This window comes from Salvia hispanica, chromosome 6 (assembly GCF_023119035.1).
Source record: "Salvia hispanica cultivar TCC Black 2014 chromosome 6, UniMelb_Shisp_WGS_1.0, whole genome shotgun sequence".
In the NCBI taxonomy this organism is placed as follows: Eukaryota; Viridiplantae; Streptophyta; class Magnoliopsida; order Lamiales; family Lamiaceae; genus Salvia; species Salvia hispanica.
Window position 1 is genome coordinate 12,102,814 of NC_062970.1, and position 17,502 is coordinate 12,120,315.

Consider the following 17,502-nt stretch of genomic DNA (forward strand, 5'->3'; position numbering starts at 1 on the left):
TAAGACTTGTGTAGAGAAAAATATTAAATAAATGCTTACTTTGAAGGCTAGTGCTAATATTAACTTCAATTAAATGCTAAATCGTAGCTTTTGAGGAAGAAGGATTTCGAAGGTACAAAACAAAAAATTAATCTAAATCATAAAAACACGGAGATTAAGAAATACTACCATATCTTATGTACATTAAGTTTTGAAATAATAGAGTAAAAAGAGAAAATAAAATAGGTATATCGTATTAGAAAGAGAATCCAAAAGTGAATAAAATAGAATAGAGAATTATTACTATTATATAAGGAGATGACTTTATCTTTTAAAACACCCCAAATAGGAATATGACTATTGATGTAAAATAGGGGAGTAGTATTTTTTACTTTTATAAATAACCAACCCAACTTAATAGTAACTTTATTTCCATATCACATATTCAAAATAAAATGTAGATTTACAATTAATTTTAATATATTTAAAAAATTTAAAAAAATTATAAATTGAAGTAAAATTACTATGTTCATAACTTCATATAATGGAAGTACTGTACAACATAATAAAATAAGAGAAATGAAGTACTTATTAATAGAAAATAAAGATTTCAAGTCACAAATTGAAAGTGATGACAGGAAGATAGCTAAAATAAATAAAATTAGTATTCCGGACAACATTTAATTGTCGCAATATATGTGCCCTATCAAGTCTTCTTATATGACAGTACGAGCTTCTTTATTGTAAAGTTGATTATTGTTTAGGATCATCTTGTTGATGAATACATCAATTTATAGATTTTTGATGAGAAACTCATTTTTCTCATTTATCAAGTGCGGTGGTATTTGAAACCAGAACTTGAGTCTAATGAAAGTGAAGAGGTTTTGTTCGAAAACATGTTTAAATTAGATTAAATAAATTGACATTTCTATATCATGAGTTATTTAGTATTATAGATTAAAACAATGCTTGCTAGTGTTGTCTTGAAAGGTGTATCAATGATTCACAAAAAGATACGAAGAAACACATATACGTGAATGGGATGAGAGAAACGTGTTACGTGTACATGTAAATGATAAAAGCATATCGTAAATGTAAATGATAAAAGAATATCACCAACTCGTGTCGTGTCTACTACACATAACTTTCAGTAAAGGCATTTAACCACGCGATGAAACCAAATGTGAAATAATTATGTTGCTTCCTCAATTGACAAATGAGCTTTATGTATGCTTTCACTTCATTTGTTCATTTTCTATGATTGCAAACTAGGTAGTTCTATATAAACGGTCACCTCAAGACTTTCACTAGGAAATATCTCAACATTCATCAGAATAGCTGCCTATAATTTCATACATACACATATATAATATGCTTGTTAATAAGAAAATATGGATCGACTCAAGATTAGACAAATGAAAGAGTTCTTAATTGATGTACTATTATGCCACTTGCCTAGCAGTTTCTAAAGACAAAATTTACCACGTCTTATCTAAGCTGAGTTTTTTTTTTTCACTATTTTTGATGGGATGAAGTATAGTTTAAGAAAATTATTAAAATTACTGGTACTAATATAATTAAAGTTCAAAATTTGTGAGTTTTTTTTTAACTATTTTTGATGGGACCAAGTATAGTTTAAGAAAATTATTAAAATTACTAGTACTAATATAATTAAAGTTCACAATATGTGGAATAGACGCCTAATCTTTGAATTATATTTGGGCCGTTAGAGAGCCCACATACTTGTATAGAGGCCCATCATTTCATAGTAAATAAATCACATTAGGGTTTGGCCCATAAAAGAGGACTATATAACCGGCCAGCAGATCGGAGTGAGGGCGTCGGCAGCGGGAAACGATGGTGCACGTTTCCTTTTATCGCAACTGTAAGTTGATGTTGTATCTACTCCGATACACTAACTATCACTGCAAATTTTATGGTTTGAAAACGTCTGGATGTTTCTTCCTGTATGGCTCTTCCTACATTTGTTTGTTCTACATTTGATTGATATTTTGCATTCGGTTTCTGTTTCTCTTCTTATGCTGCTAAGCTGCAATTTGTTGTATGAAAGATTTCTTCGATATATGCAATGTGATTTTTTTTTGCGGATTGTGGGAAGATGCTATTAGATTAGCTTTAATATTGATTCACTGCCAGCTGATTGATTTTTGCATCCTTGAAAAAATATTGTTGGTGTATTAGGATTCATCCCCCCTCCGAACTATAATCGACCTGTTTATGAAACCAAATTGCCTGTTGTTTACTTGCTATATGTGTAAGATCTATAGGCATCTAAAATAGTAAAGATGAGTAGTTTTTAATGCCTTACAAAAGAAAACAACAAATTTGGAGGAAAGAAAAATTAAGCATTCAGGAAGTCTCTAACCTGATGATCTGGAACTTGGCGCATGTTGCTTACGTCCTGCATAAGAGTGTGGGAGCTCAGAAGAAGAAAGGGATTTAGGTAGCGTTTGTTTTACACGGTGGCTGGGTTTGAAAATTTATGTTTTAAATGAATAGAAATAAGGAATAACGATAAAGAAAATATGCTTGAGGCGCAAATTAGCTAGATAAACCTGGAAATAACATATTTTAAGGTCCTAACCAAAAATCTTTAGACAATTCTCCTAGGAAGAAGAAATGGTAAGTTTACCTTAACTAGGTTTTGTGCATCTCATCCCTGTTTACCTTTAGATATGGCCTGAAAATGGAGCATAGTAACAATGAAGTTGGCTGATAAATTATTATAGGAATTAAACACCAAACACACAATGTCAACCTCAATATTCTTCAATCTCTTGCTAGATAATGGTTGCACCTTGTACCTAGGCACTAAGAAACAACTCACATTAAGTTCAAGGATCTATATCAGGCTAGCAGAACTTGAATGTCTGCAAGAAGCAGATGCAGAGGGATAAATTGATGCCAATCTTGAATTGTTTGCAAGGAATCCAGTATTGAAAATGTTTTTGATAGACATGTTCTAGAAATAAGGGGATAACGGGGTGTGTAACTACTAACACAGGATCATGCAAGAAAATAATATGTTTTAGGAGAGGTGCGTTTTAACACAAAACATATTTCTTTTAGGGACAGGCTCCAGAGGATTGGGTGGGCTGGTTAAGCTCTCTGTATCACAAACTAGATACACTATGATATCACTCTTAATGCACACAAAATAGTATCAATCAGTAAAAGGCTGTACAACCATCTGCCCAACTGCAGTTGTAATAACAGCAAGACTGTCGTAGTGCATCAGTCTCAAATACACCTGATTGTTCAAGCACCTGTTTTATTGAACAAGGGGATGCAACTATTATGAAGGAAACTCAGATTATACGTTTCATGCTTTTAATAAAATAACATGAACTGACATCAAATAAGATCTAGAAAATACTCCCTCCATTTCCCTCCGTTTCCTAAAGCTAGAAATTCTTTCCTTTTTAGTCCGTTTCCTAAAAATAGAAACTTTCCATTTTAGAAAATGGACCACACATCCACTAACACTAATTCAACTACTTTTTCTCTTCCTATTTCTAATGTTAACCATTTTTTCTTTTCATCTCTCTTACTTTACCAATTTTGCATTAAAACTACCGTTTCCAAAGTTCCTATTTTTAGGATACAGAGGAATAATGTTTAGAGTGAAAATTTTCATCTCATTCAATAAATTACATGACGACCGTGTTGTGCTACACTAACACAAAAGTTGAAATAATAGAATTACAAATGCAACATCACAGCGTCATTAACTTCAGTTTTCATAATTATGTTCTTCCTATCTGAAAAGATATAGGCCTTTAAATGAGCAAAATCTACATGACAAGCTAAAGATTAGAGAAAACTCGTCATCAGCTAGTAAATTAGTACAATGGTAATCAGATCTATAAAATAATTCCTCTACAGCAACCTGATTTCAAAGTTAAACCTGTATAAATTTTAGATATATTTCATCTCTAAATCCTCAAGGACAAATTAAAATCTTGAAAGACTCTGTCTGCAATTTCTTTAGGATAAAATTGAAACTCACAAAACTCAAAAAACCACTTGACAACACCATTGTACTGGAAAACTTTGTTCCAATTTGACCCAAGGTTGCATTTGGAATTGGAGCTAGAGATTTTAAAAAAAAAAGGTAGTAAATAATTGAAATCCCCTCCAAGTAACTTTAGAAAAGAGAAATTTAAAAAAGATGATACAAATTACAAACCTTTCCCAATCCAAAGTTACCTTTAAGCCCGAAATAAGGCCGTATAGATAACCTCTCTATCATCATCATGTAAACCAGTGCTATCACCAAAACAGCTAATTTGAAGCTAACATCAACCATGATAATGACAAACTTCTCTGACAAAGTTTTAAATAACTGGTGATTCACATTAAAGGGAAAGTTCAAATGTGGTAGATAATGGATTGGCGGTTAATTAAAACAACAAAATAAATTGACACCATCGACTTCCTAAACTTCACTAATTCGTTGGAGTAGCATGAGATGCAGACAATTGGGCCAATTCAGCCATGTAGCAGCATGAAACTCGAAATCTTACATAAATTATAAGGAAAAGGAGGCGAGATTAAGAACTCTAATTGTACCGTTGCTCCTTCAGCATCTTGCTCATTAGCCAGGTCTTGAAGAAACCACGTGGCACTTCCGTGATCCGCCACATCTGTCTTCAAGTCGAGGAGCTCAAATATCAAGCTCTCGTCACGCGTTGGATCAACAAAAACCTGCTACAGCAGCAATTTGATTTATAAAAGAGAGCAGATAAAATACAAAAGAAAACAACAAATTCGCAGGTCCTTAACAAATTAAACATTTATTAGAGGCTGGATTATTTCGGATATTTTGATGTTTGGGCAAGGGGTTTTTTTGGTAGAAGATGTTAATTGGGTTGAGATATTTGGGTTGGAAATATGATTAGAAGATGGGCTAGTATGGATAGTGGATTGATTGGAAAAAAAATTAGGCCCAGTAGAAGAACTAACCTGATTTGTGGAATTATTGTGTGAGCCCAACATAGAAGGTCCAGTAGCATAAATAATTCCATCTCCCTGCACTGCCAGAGGTCGACCCTCATTGAGATCAAACATATTATTTTCCTCCAAATCAGCAGCCAGATTCGTCCCCCCTATGCAAGAATAATTTTCTGCCATCTCAATATCAATAGAGTCAACCATTCCAAAAATTCCACTTCTAGAAGTATCTCCATGCAATTCAAAATTTTGAATATTTTGCTGATTTGATCGAATATCTTCTCCTCCACGCCTTGTCATTATTCTTCCACAATTTTCGGCAGATTGCAATCTCTCCAAGTCAAACTTTCCTTCCGTATTTTGAAATTCAAATTGGAGTGCATTAAGATTTGCTAAAATCTCTCCCTCCTTTTCGCCTCCTCCTTCATGCATGATAGTGTCTAGATTCATAGCTTGTTTAAGCAAAGCCTTAGCCTTGTGTGTAGCCAACGAAACCCTAGAAACCCTAGCATCCGGCGCCGCTTTCCGATCAAGAACGGACGGATTTTGAACATGAACATTAACGAAATGCCCATTTTTCTCATCAGCCAGATGCTGCTCTTCCATATCTTTACGATACTCCTCTTCATCATCAAGTAAATCCTCCTCCTCAAGGTCTTCCGCCGATAAAGCATGATCAGAATCTCCTAACCCTAGCTCCGACTCTGCCTCTGACCCCGACGGAAGAAGTGAATCTCTCGCCTCACTCCACATCTGATCAGATTCATCCTCCACCCCTAGAGAAGATATGCTATCCTTGCGCTGAAACGATTCCGGCAAGCGCCGACGCGGCGGATCCGCCACGAGTGGCCGATTGGAACCTCTCCGACCACCACCAAACACCGATCAGAATCGGTAGAACAACTCCTCGCACCCAACACAAACCAGATCTGAAAACGACACAACGAAAGACGGCCAAAATCCGCCGGAAAAGAAAAAAAAAAGACACGGGCGAAAAAGAAAAAGACGACTCAAAACCTTCCGGCCGATTTTCGGCCAAAAACACGACCAAAAAACAAAAAAAAAAATGGTGAAGACACTCTAATCACTAAAACGAAAAGATTAATCAGAAAAAAACTAACAAAAAACGGCTAAAATTGGTGAAATCGGAGTTGGAATTTCCGATGGGCTAGAGAGCATTGTGTGTTTTTAGTGTGTGTGATTTGCGTGCAAAGTGACGAATGGTTTATGGTTTAGAGTTTTTTTTTTTTATGGGCAAATACGATAATTAATAGTGAGAAAGACAATACTCTGCAAGATATAGCAAAGAGTTTGAGACTTGGTAACAATCAAAAAAGATTGTGCCGCATTAGCATTAAACAAAGAGCTAAATTAACCCTAAGGCAAACAAAAATATATTGTCGCATGAAAATCGCCACAATTCCAAACACAGAAAAGTAAAATATCACAAATTCATTTCTTCTTGCCTGCCTTAGCAGCATCTCCAGCTTTAGTCATCTTAACGCCACGGATTTTCTTCGCCCTGTTCTTTCTTTCCTTCATCTGCTTCCTTGATTTCTCAATCTTGGTGTCAAGACCATTCCTGATTAGCCTGTACTAAGGCTTGAATTTCTTAGCATTCTCAACAGAATCATAGATCAAGCCAAATCCAGTAGATTTGCCACCACCAAAATGGGTCCTGAACTTGAACACAAAGATGGCATTTGTGTCCTTAATTTCATACATCCTTGCCAACTTCTCCTTCAACTCGGCCTTAGAAACATTGGCCCTTCCCGGATGCAAGACATCGATGATAAATTGTTTTCTTGAAAGGAGACGGTTTGTCATGAACTTCCTGGTCCTGATAGTAACTGCCTTGTCCACCATTTTAGGTGTCGTTTAAGCAGATCATAGAAGGTCATGGCAGGTGTCTGAGCCCCCCTACCTGCAAGAAAGTCAGCTGTCTGGTTGCCCTCTCGGTGGATGTGAGAGAACCTAACCTGCAACTGTGAGAGCAAGATGCGAATGCGAGCCATATGATGTCTCACGTCCGCTGCTCCCCCGCGTCCCGAAGTGAACACCGCGACCACTGCTGTTTCGTCCATCTCTACCCAAACCTGTGATGAGAACCGTCTGAACCATGAACCACTCCCCCACCACCAGCCTGTCCCGTCGAGATAGTAAAGGCCCTGTCAGTGTTCAACTTGACCCAAGGGGGGTCTGGTGGATGCCAAAGCACACTCAGGGACCTAAGGACTCGCCAGCGAGGAGGAATTGTAGGCATGAAGTCGACAGCCGGGGTGCAACCGCGCCAATGAAGGGGGACTAGCACACTCGCTGCCACCAAGATCCGCAAATGTCGTATCACCTGCCAAAAGAAATGCTGCGGTGCTTGCAGCTATTCCTCTCCGTCCAAATGAACCAATATACCTAGCAAGGAATAAGAAAAGAGATGTGTAAGGCAAGGGCCTGTGAGAGGACCTCCACCAAAAACCTAATCTAAGTGGAATGTCGGTGCACGTGTGAATGTGTGTGCTAATATGAGGGAACCAGCCATCAAAATAATCCCAAACCGATCTCTCCAGAGGACTCGACACAAACAAATGCTGACACGACTCGATTGTAAAAGAAGAGACACAACACAGATACTTGGATGCGAGAGAGATACCACGGGTCTGAACAACACACTCAACCGGCACCTTCCGGAGGAGGAGGCGCCAAATGAAGACGGAAATGGTCGGGGTCAGCCCAGCATTCCACACCAAGCGAAGGCTGACATTTCTAGGGGACCGTGTCCGGATGAACTCCCAAGCTGAGGCCGTCGAGAACTCGCCAAGTATGATCATGCCAAAACCTAGAGACCTCAGCGGCAGGAAGATCAATCCCAGACGGACAATAGTTCCTAAGGGGGCGATCCCCGACCCACACGTCATCCCAGAAACTGATCCGCCCTTCGCCGATGGACCATCTAATGTATGTATGCACAAGACTCCTAATCCTAGTCAGACGATGCCAAATAGGACTATCATGCGGAGAATATGTAGAAATAAAAGCACGACCAGCATGGAAACAATACTTGCGCATAGTGAACTGCGCCCATAAAGAATCCTGAGCTAGAAATCTCCACCAGAGCTTGATGCTAAAAGCCTTGACGAGCTCCCGGAAATGGCGGATGCCTAGGCCTCCCTCGCCCAGCGGTAAACAAATCTTGTTCCCCCAGCTAATCCAGTGAATCTTCCTCTACTGCCCTACCATGCCCCAGAAGAACCTGGCCATGATCTGCTCCAAATCTCTCATCTAGTACTTGAAAGGCTCGACCACCTGGAAGATGTGGAGGGGAATGGTTACTAGGGTGCTTTTGATGAGAGCAAGGCGGCCTCCGAAAGAAATATGTCTATGAGACCAGCTGTGAATCCGGTCCACTATCTTCTGACAGATATCTAGAAGGTATTGGGCCTTGAGCCCCTCCTTATAGATAGGCACTCCGAGGTAGGTCATAGGCAGGAATCCCTGCTGAAAACCACTCACCTCTGCCAACTCCGCCGCCCAAGAGTCGAACTTTCTAAAGAGATAGAAGTGACTCTTTCCCTTGTTCACCATCTGGCCCGACACGGTGGTATAATGCTCAAGACAGTGTATCAGTTTCTCCACAGACTCTCTGTGTGCCCTGACAAAGATGACAATGTCATCAGCATAAGACAGATGGGATACGACCGGCGCTCTCCTAGCACATGTAAGGATGCGTGGCCACAAGCCTGTCCAGGCTCCTAGAAAGGTAGTCTGCTGCAAGCACAAAGAGCGATGGCGACAACGGATCTCCCTGACGAAATCCCCTCGTGGAATGAAAGAAACCTGCCGAAGACCCGTTCACCAACACCGAAAACCAGCACGAAGAGATGCATCGGCTGACCATACTCACCAACCCCGGCGGGAATCCCATCCTCTCTAGCACCATGAGGAGAAAAGGCCACTGCACTCGATCATAAGCCTTGGCCATATCCAACTTGAGAGCCAGATTAGGGGAGTTTGCCTTCTGAATGAGTGACCTATTGATATCATGTAATAATTCCTGGGCCAAGAGCACATTATCACTAAGAAAGCGACCTTTGACGAATCCGCTCTGATTCGGCGCCAATACTAAGGGTAGCAAAGGAGCCAAACGCGAAGTCAAGATCTTGGTGATGATCTTGCCGGAATCGTTTCAGCGCAAGGATAGCATATCTTCTCTAGGGGTGGAGGAGGAATCTGATCAGATGTGGAGTGAGGCGAGAGATTCACTTCTTCCGTCGGGGTCAGAGGCGGAGTCGGAGCTAAGGTTGGGAGATTCTGATCATGCTTTATCGGCGGAAGACCTTGAGGAGGAGGATTTACTTGATGATGAAGAGGAGTATCGTAAAGATATGGAAGAGCAGCATCTGGCTGATGAGAAAAATGGGCATTTCGTTAATGTTCATGTTCAAAATCCGTCCGTTCTTGATCGGAAAGCGGCGCCGGATGCTAGGGTTTCTAGGGTTTCGTTGGCTACACACAAGGCTAAGGCTTTGCTTAAACAAGCTATGAATCTAGACACTATCATGCATGAAGGAGGAGGCGAAAAGGAGGGAGAGATTTTAGCAAATCTTAATGCACTCCAATTTGAATTTCAAAATACGGAAGGAAAGTTTGACTTGGAGAGATTGCAATCTGCCGAAAATTGTGGAAGAATAATGACAAGGCGTGGAGGAGAAGATATTCGATCAAATCAGCAAAATATTCAAAATTTTGAATTGCATGGAGATACTTCTAGAAGTGGAATTTTTGGAAAGGTTGACTCTATTGATATTGAGATGGCAGAAAATTATTCTTGCATAGGGGGGACGAATCTGGCTGCTGATTTGGAGGAAAATAATATGTTTGATCTCAATGAGGGTCGACCTCTGGCGGTGCAGGGAGATGGAATTATTTATGCTACTGGACCTTCTATGTTGGGCTCACACAATAATTCCACAAATCAGGTTAGTTCTTCTACTGGGCCTAATTTTTTTTCCAATCAATCCACTATCCATACTAGCCCATCTTCTAATCATATTTCCAACCCAAATATCTCAACCCAATTAACATCTTCTACAAAAAAAACCCCCCTTGCCCAAACATCAAAATATCTGAAATAATCCAGCCTCTAATACCCTTTTGCCCAATAAGCGTTCGGCTTCTTCAAGTGAAAATGCCGCCCCTTTTAAAATTAAGTCCATAGCCCAATTGGAAAATTCTACCCAATCTGCCTTAGCCCAAAACCAAAAAAATTCTCATTTATACAAGCCCAATTCGACACACCTTGTAAACCAAATAGCCAATGCTCTGTTTTCTGGAACGAAACATGGCGGAAATGCGAGCTCGAATCCGCAAAATATTCAAGGCATGCAGAGTGTGAACACTTATCAAGCTATGCCCGACTTCCCTACCTTGGAGAATTGTTTGCATGCTTTGAAAAATCGGGAGGTTGGGAGTAACGTTCAGCCTTCGATCCCGGCCCCAGCCCGAACTACTCAGCCCTCACTGCCAACTCCTTCTTCCACAGCGGCGGTAAACAAGCCTTCTGGCCGTTGGGCAGACTTGGTTGACAAGGAGGTAGCCAATAATGGAGGAAGCCATAACAACACGTCGTCGGACGGAAAAGAGAACACCGGAGCAGCCACTGGAGGCCAACCGAATATTCATTTTGGACGATCGATGGCTGATGTCCTTAGGTCGGGGCAGCCGGTGGAAGGTCCAGTTTTTCTTGATCGTAACAAGGCTGAAAAAAGAGGCGAAGTCCGCATTGTCGAAGGTAAACCGTGTCTATATTTTTTGGCTAATGAAACTGTTGGGACTACCGCAGCGGAAGACACGGAAAACAAACAGGTCCTTAACGGATCTATTTAGGTGATTATGCATTCGACTCCAATTTAATGCAATAAACATAGATCTATAGATATAATACATCAAAAACACATAATCATGCACAATTGATGTAAATTTGATTGTTACCTCTTCTTAATCCATCATAGGATCGAAGTTGCTAGCTGCACCACCCGGAGATCCTTGGTTTATCGACCGTGAATCTTCCAACCTATTCCCTAGTCCTTGATCATCCATCCGTGTGGGCGGATCTTGAATAATCAATAATAGTCTTGAAGAGATCTAGGGAAACTCAATCACAAACTCGATATTGTCTTGATCTAATCCTATGAATTAGGATAGAACAAGAACAAAAACAAAACCCTAATTCTCCCACGTGCCAAGGCACGAAAACCGAGGCAAGGGGAGAGAGAAAGAGCCGGCGACGGCTACTAGGGTTTAGGGGAGGAGTGTTGTGAATGAATGGTGTGTTAGGGTTTCCACATCTCATCACTATTTATAATGGACTTGTTGGGCTAGGTTGGGGATCCATGGAATGACTTAAGTGTTGGGCTCACCCATTAGATAAATAACTAATTAAATCAAATGACCCATGATTTAATATATTATCAATGGAATATTATTTTGTTTCACTAAAGAATAATATTGCACTCCCACTTAAATCACCAAATTACAAATAACTTGGGTCCATTTTATTTTATAATATTTCCCGCGTTTAAGATTATCTTGATCCGTCAATTTAATTCTTTTGTCTGCTATGTGACTAGAATTAAATTAATTCTCCAAAGAGTTTTTCTAGTTTGAAACTTTATTTATTATTCGTGGAATAAATTACAACTGCGCAGTTTTTTGAATAATAAATTCCTTTTTCAAACACCTCTTGGGGATCACCCCTTAGGGATTTAATCATACCACACTGGGCACGCGAATTCTATGAAATAATATTCCAATACCTTCATGTTATTCAATTACTACCACCCAAGATATCATGAACTTGAGTTACGTACAAACTCTCACATATTGATAAGTCAAAGTGGCGTTTGATTGAATAAACAATATTGATATTAATATTATAGACTAGAAAATACTAAACTTTCTGAAATATATTCTTTCAGTAGATAGCAATAAAGAATACATTTCGGATTAGATCCTTTCAGTGCTTTACCACACCGGTGTTACTAATCTCGTCTTAGGTAAGAGAGAATTATCACAAACACCGCAACCGTACCAATAGGTAGCCAAAACCTATTTAGGTTGTGAATACGTTTTTCTTCTTACTAGATCTGGCCAAGTCCCCTACTGGAAAACTCATGATGAGATTCATCGAATTTCCCTACTTGACCTTCTTAGTAAAAAGCCTTAGACTTGTTTATTATATTTCAATAATAAACCATTATATTATATTGTTTATTCTCATAATTAGGTAAACAAGTGGACGTGGCGTTTCTCGTATACATGCACAAGCTGACTGTACAAAGGCATGTACGCTCGAAGCATCTTTTAGTATACAAACTCCAACAGAAACATCTACTCTTGCAGACCGTTTAGGACCCGCCATCGTTGGAAAATTCTCTCATTCCATCCCCTTTGCCCAACAAATTTATCATCGTTGCTCAAGACTCTTATCGTTGCAATATTAAAATAAAATATTTAAGAAGTTTGACTTATTTTAAACTTATTAAGATTCTCATTACCCAAGTCATTCAGTATTTCCATTTAAATTAAAAAAATAACCGCTATTTACATTCCGCCAAATATTACTTCCTCCATCGCACAATATGAGTCACATTTTGCCACTTCTGTCCATTCCTCAATAAGAATCACATTTCACCTTTCTCATAAATAATTAGGTCTCACATTCCACTAACCCATTCTAAAGTCAAATTTATGATCTAGCTACTTGAAGAGGATGCGGATTCATTCGCTAGAAGGGCTGAGATGTACTACAAGAAACGACCCGAGTTGATGTAATTAGTCGAGGAGTTCTACAAGGCATATCGTGCACTAGCTGAAAGATACAATCACGCAACAGGGGAGTTGCGCCATGCCCATCGGACCTTAGCAAAGGCGTTTCCTGACCAAGTACCTGTCGATATGGTTGAAGATTCGCCTTCAAAACCTCCTCGTATACCAACATAAAGACACTTCAACATTATCGTTGCGCTATCACTAACCTTAATCGGATTCGCACTACATTTGCCGGTTGGGTTAAGCTCGTCGACGCCTCACCCCTGCTGATGCTCGTCGATGAGTTCTCACAACAATGATGTGGAATAACATCCTCTTAGTTAAGTATCCCAGTTATGCCAATTAATGAGTTTTGGGAGAGCTTTGACGGGAATCAGGACCAATTTAGCACCTAATTTGCCTGCAAATTTCCGCCAATTTCATCCTTCACAAAGGAGAGGGTAATTTAGACCCTCAATATTTTGTTTCCTACCTACACTTATTCAACCAAACATAGCACACAAACCCAATCATCATAAACGGGCTCAACCAAACAATTGATAAGTCTAACAGCCTAAAGCCCATTATCAAAATGAGTAAAATTCTTGAACAACAATATACTATCTTATAGTCAAGTCTATTCTAACTCTATATAAATACATATATATAGAATACAAACTTAAGTTTATATTGTGTATACATACTGTATTTGTGTTAATATTTGTGAGGGGAACTAGACGCGCCCTTAAACAAACTTAAGTTTAAATACATGATAATATGTATACATATTTCAAAAGTTTTAGAAGTCTAAAAAGTAATAAAAAAAAAATGAGTAAAATTCTTGAACAACAATATATTATCTTATAGTCAAGTCTATTCTAACTCTATACAAATATAAATACTTAATAAAAAATATTTAAAATATATATTATACAATAACAATAAATTAGAAGTTCAGATAAACATGTAGCTAAAGACAGAATAATAGAATCGAATACCCAAATTAATAAACAATTTATTTTAAAAAATAGTAGTAGTAATTACAAAGTGCTATACTATTACTAATATTTAGAATTTAAATTAGTCCATTCAATCCAAGTATCCAACACACTAAATACCCAAACTAAATCCCAAATAAATTAATACTACTTCTCAAACCCTACAATAGCGCCTCCCTCTCTCTCCCTATAATCGGCGTAAATCATCAATCTGCCACAAGCACCGCCTCGCCGGAGCTCCGTCCGCCCTGCCTCGTCGTCCGTCCCTCCTGTCTCGCCGCCCGCCCCGCCTGCCTCCTTCCGCTCTCTCTGCCAATCGACGCCGCCACGCCCACCGCCGGGTTTCCTTCCATCCTGCTTAACTGTCTGTTTGGCCGGCTGCCTCCGGCTCTTCCGCTGCTGCTGCTGCCTACCTACGTCCCTTCCGCCGCACTTCCTCCGACCCTTCTGCCAGCCTCAATAATGTTGTACAGTACCTATTTATAAATATTTCAATCTTCTTTGAGAATTCTATACTTTAATTGAGCATTTTTTGTAAAATATATAAAGCTATTAAGTCTATCATAGCGTCATCGTTAAGCTACATTATTATCAATTTTTAAACAATTTTACAAAACCTATAAATTTCTCCTCGATTGAAGCAGCAGAATAAAATGCCTACGGATTTATGCACTCAACGCCCACTCTTTGGTGGCGCCGTCTCCTCCACCTTTCCGCTTCGCTTCCAGGTTTATATTCATTATATTTTCCCCCTTTTGTACTGCTTTTTAAAAAAAATTAATTTGTTAGATTTAATGAAGTTTCAATTTACTGTTTATGCAGGACGTAAGCAACATGCGCCAAGTTCCTGATCATCAGGTTAGAAACTTCCTGGACGTTTAATTTGCCTTTCCTCCGAATTTGTTGTTTTCTTTTGTATTTTATCGACTCTCTTTTATTAAGCAAATTGCTGCTGTAGGAGGGTTTTGTGGATCCATCGCGCGACGAGAGCTTGATATTTGAGCTCCTCGACTTGAAGACAGATGTGGCGGATCACGGAAGTGCCACGTGGTTTCTTCAAGACCTGGCTAATGAGCAAGATGCTGAAGGAGCAACGGTACAATTAGAGTTCTTAATCTCACCTCCTTTTTCCTTATAATTTCTGTAAGATTTCGAATTTCATGCTGCTACGTGGCTGAATTGGCCCAATTGTCTGCATCTCATGCTACTCCAACGAATTAGTGAAGTTTAGGAAGTCGATGATATCAATTTATTTTGTTGTTTTAGTTCACTGTCAATCCATTATCTAACACATTTGAACTTTCCCTTTAATGTAATCTCCAGTTATTTAAAACTTTGTCAGTGAAGTTTGTCATTATCATGGTTGATGTTATCTTCAAATTAGCTGTTTTGGTGATAGCACTGGTTTACATGATGGTGATAGAGAGGTTATCTATACGGCCATATTTTGGGCTTAAAGTAACTTGGGATAGATTTGGATTCCATTATATCAACTCTGGCGGTTGTTTGGATTGAGAAAGGTTTGTAATTTGTGTCATCTTCTTTTTTAAATTTCTCTTTTATAAAGTTACTTGGATGGAATTTCAATTGTTTTCTACCTTTTTAAAAATCTCTAGCTCCAAATCCAAATGCAACCGTGGGTCAAATTGGAACAAAGTTTTCCAATACAATGGTGTTGTCAAGTGGTTTTTTTGAGTTTTGTGAGTTTCAATTTTATCCTAAAGAAATTGTAGACAGAGTCTTTCAAGATTTCAGTGTGTCCTTGAGGATTTAGAGATGAAACATATCTATAAAATTTATACAGGTTTAACTTTGAAGTGGTTGTTGTAGTGGAATTAAGTTTAGATCTGATTACCATTATCATGTACTAGCTGATGACTGGTTTTCTCTGTTCTTTAGTTTGTAATGTATATTTTGCTCATTTTTTAAAAGCCTATTTCTATTCATTTCTTTTCATTCAGGAAGAACATAATTATGAGAACTGAAGTTAATGATGTTATGATCCTGCATCTGTAATTCTATTATTTTCAACTTTTGTGTTATGTAACACAACATGGTCATCATGTAATTTATTGGCAGAGATGAAAATTTCACTCTATAAATTATTTTCTAGATCTTATTTGCTGACAATTTATGTTGTATAAAAAACATAAAATGTATAGCTGATAAGTTTAAAATCTTGAGTTTCCTTCATAATAATTGCATCGGCTTGTTCTATAAACCAGGTGCTTGAACAATCATGTGTATTTGAGGCTGATGCACTACGATTTAGAGACAGTCCTGCTGTTATCACAACTGCAGTTGGTCAGATGGTATGTACAGTCTTTTACTGATTGGTACTAGTACTATTTTGTATGCATTGAGAGTGATATCATAATGTATCTAGTTTGTGATATAAAGAGCTTAACCAGCCCACTCAACCCTCTGGAGCCTGTCCCTAAAAGAAATATGTACCGAGTTAAAACGCACTTCTCCTCGAACCTCAGATAATCATTTCATATATTATTTTGTTGCATGATCCTGTGTTAGTAGTTACACACCCCATTTATTATCTCCCTACTTCTGGAACATGTCTATGGAAAACATTTTCAGTACTGGATTTCATGCAAACAATTCAAGATTGCAATCAATTAAGCCCTCTTCTTCTGCTGCTTGCGGACATTCAAGTTCTGCTAACCTGATATAGACCCTTGAACTAGTGTGAGTTGTTTCTTAGTGCCTAGGTAGTACAAGTGTACAACCACTAAATATCTAGCAAGAGATTCAAGGATATTGAGGTTGACATTGTGTGGTTGGTGTTTAATTCCTATAATAATTTATCAGCAAACCTCATTGTTGTTACGCTCCATTGTCAGGCCATATCTAAAGGTAGACAGGGAAGAGATGCACAAAACCTAGTTAAGGTAAACTCGCCATTTCATCTTCCAAGGAGAGTTGTCTCAAGATATTTTATTGGGACCTTAATATACGTTATTTCCAGGTTTATCTAGCTAATTTGCGCCTCAAGGATGTCGGTACTGATGTTCTGATTACTGCATATGAGCCCGTGATGATAAAGTAAGTAGATTCTGTATGACTGCCGCCCCAGTGCGCATATTGATTCTATCTCAGCTGCAACTGCTTTCTAGTATCTGCTCTTCTTCCCTGGCTCATCTTCTGCACCCCTTCTTGCAGCCCTTTGAGTGAGAGTGCTGCAACAGTCGGTGCCGGCTTAGCCGTGCCTGCTGCACAGTCCAGATGCATGCCGATGGAGGAGGTCTTCAGAGGTGCTATCTCTAGTTTCAAGGTGAATGACTGGAGCCTTTTTGGTGCCGTGGCTTGAGCTAGGCATCTTGCTTACGTTACGGTTTCCGCTGTTTGTCTTTTATCTAGAATCGTTGGCATTTCGACTATACATGTGTGTCTTTACGAAGAAAAAGTATCCAAGATAATAGTGTTATACTATATATTAATCTTGAGTAAAGGTCAAAATTGGTCCTGAATATATGCTCATTTTATCATTTTGGTCCTAAACTTTATCTTTTGAATTTTTTGGTCCTGTACATTTTAAATCGGATCACAATTGGTCCTCCATTAATAATTCCGTTAATATTTAACGGTCAACAATTTTAATCACAATTTTGACCGACTTAAGCAATTTTTAATTATTTAATTATCAAAATTATTTTTTTAAATAAAATCATAAATTATCTATTTCAAATCACATTCATCTTCTTCCTCCACTTTCATCAATGGTCGTGGAAGATTT

General features: G+C 38.6%; 1 protein-coding gene, 1 long non-coding RNA gene and 1 pseudogene across 5 annotated transcripts; 1 reads left to right on the forward strand and 2 right to left on the reverse strand.

Annotated features, from left to right (window-relative positions):
* The first annotated feature begins 1,781 nt into the window (after window positions 1-1,781).
* Window positions 1,782-17,236, forward strand: LOC125192625 (ran guanine nucleotide release factor-like). 4 transcript variants are annotated; one of them, XM_048090250.1, is made up of 8 exons: window positions 1,782-1,864; window positions 14,399-14,482; window positions 14,577-14,612; window positions 14,713-14,850; window positions 15,980-16,066; window positions 16,610-16,657; window positions 16,735-16,811; window positions 16,929-17,236. In XM_048090250.1, the coding sequence occupies exons 2-8, from the start codon at window positions 14,408-14,410 to the stop codon at window positions 17,074-17,076; spliced, it is 609 nt and encodes a 202-aa protein (XP_047946207.1). In that variant the 5' UTR covers window positions 1,782-1,864; window positions 14,399-14,407; the 3' UTR covers window positions 17,077-17,236. The 4 variants fall into 4 exon arrangements, with proteins under 4 accessions (XP_047946207.1, XP_047946208.1, XP_047946205.1 ...); XM_048090251.1 differs by lacking the exon at window positions 1,782-1,864 and adding an exon at window positions 13,896-14,221; XM_048090248.1 differs by lacking the exon at window positions 1,782-1,864 and adding an exon at window positions 13,896-14,218.
* Window positions 2,156-2,792, reverse strand: LOC125192627. Its single transcript, XR_007171439.1, has 3 exons — window positions 2,759-2,792; window positions 2,633-2,680; window positions 2,156-2,401 (listed from the first exon to the last, which is right to left on the reverse strand). It is a non-coding gene; the product is annotated as an uncharacterized LOC125192627 (long non-coding RNA).
* LOC125192626 lies at window positions 6,252-6,872 on the reverse strand (annotated as a pseudogene).
* Window positions 17,237-17,502: the final 266 nt, after the last annotated feature.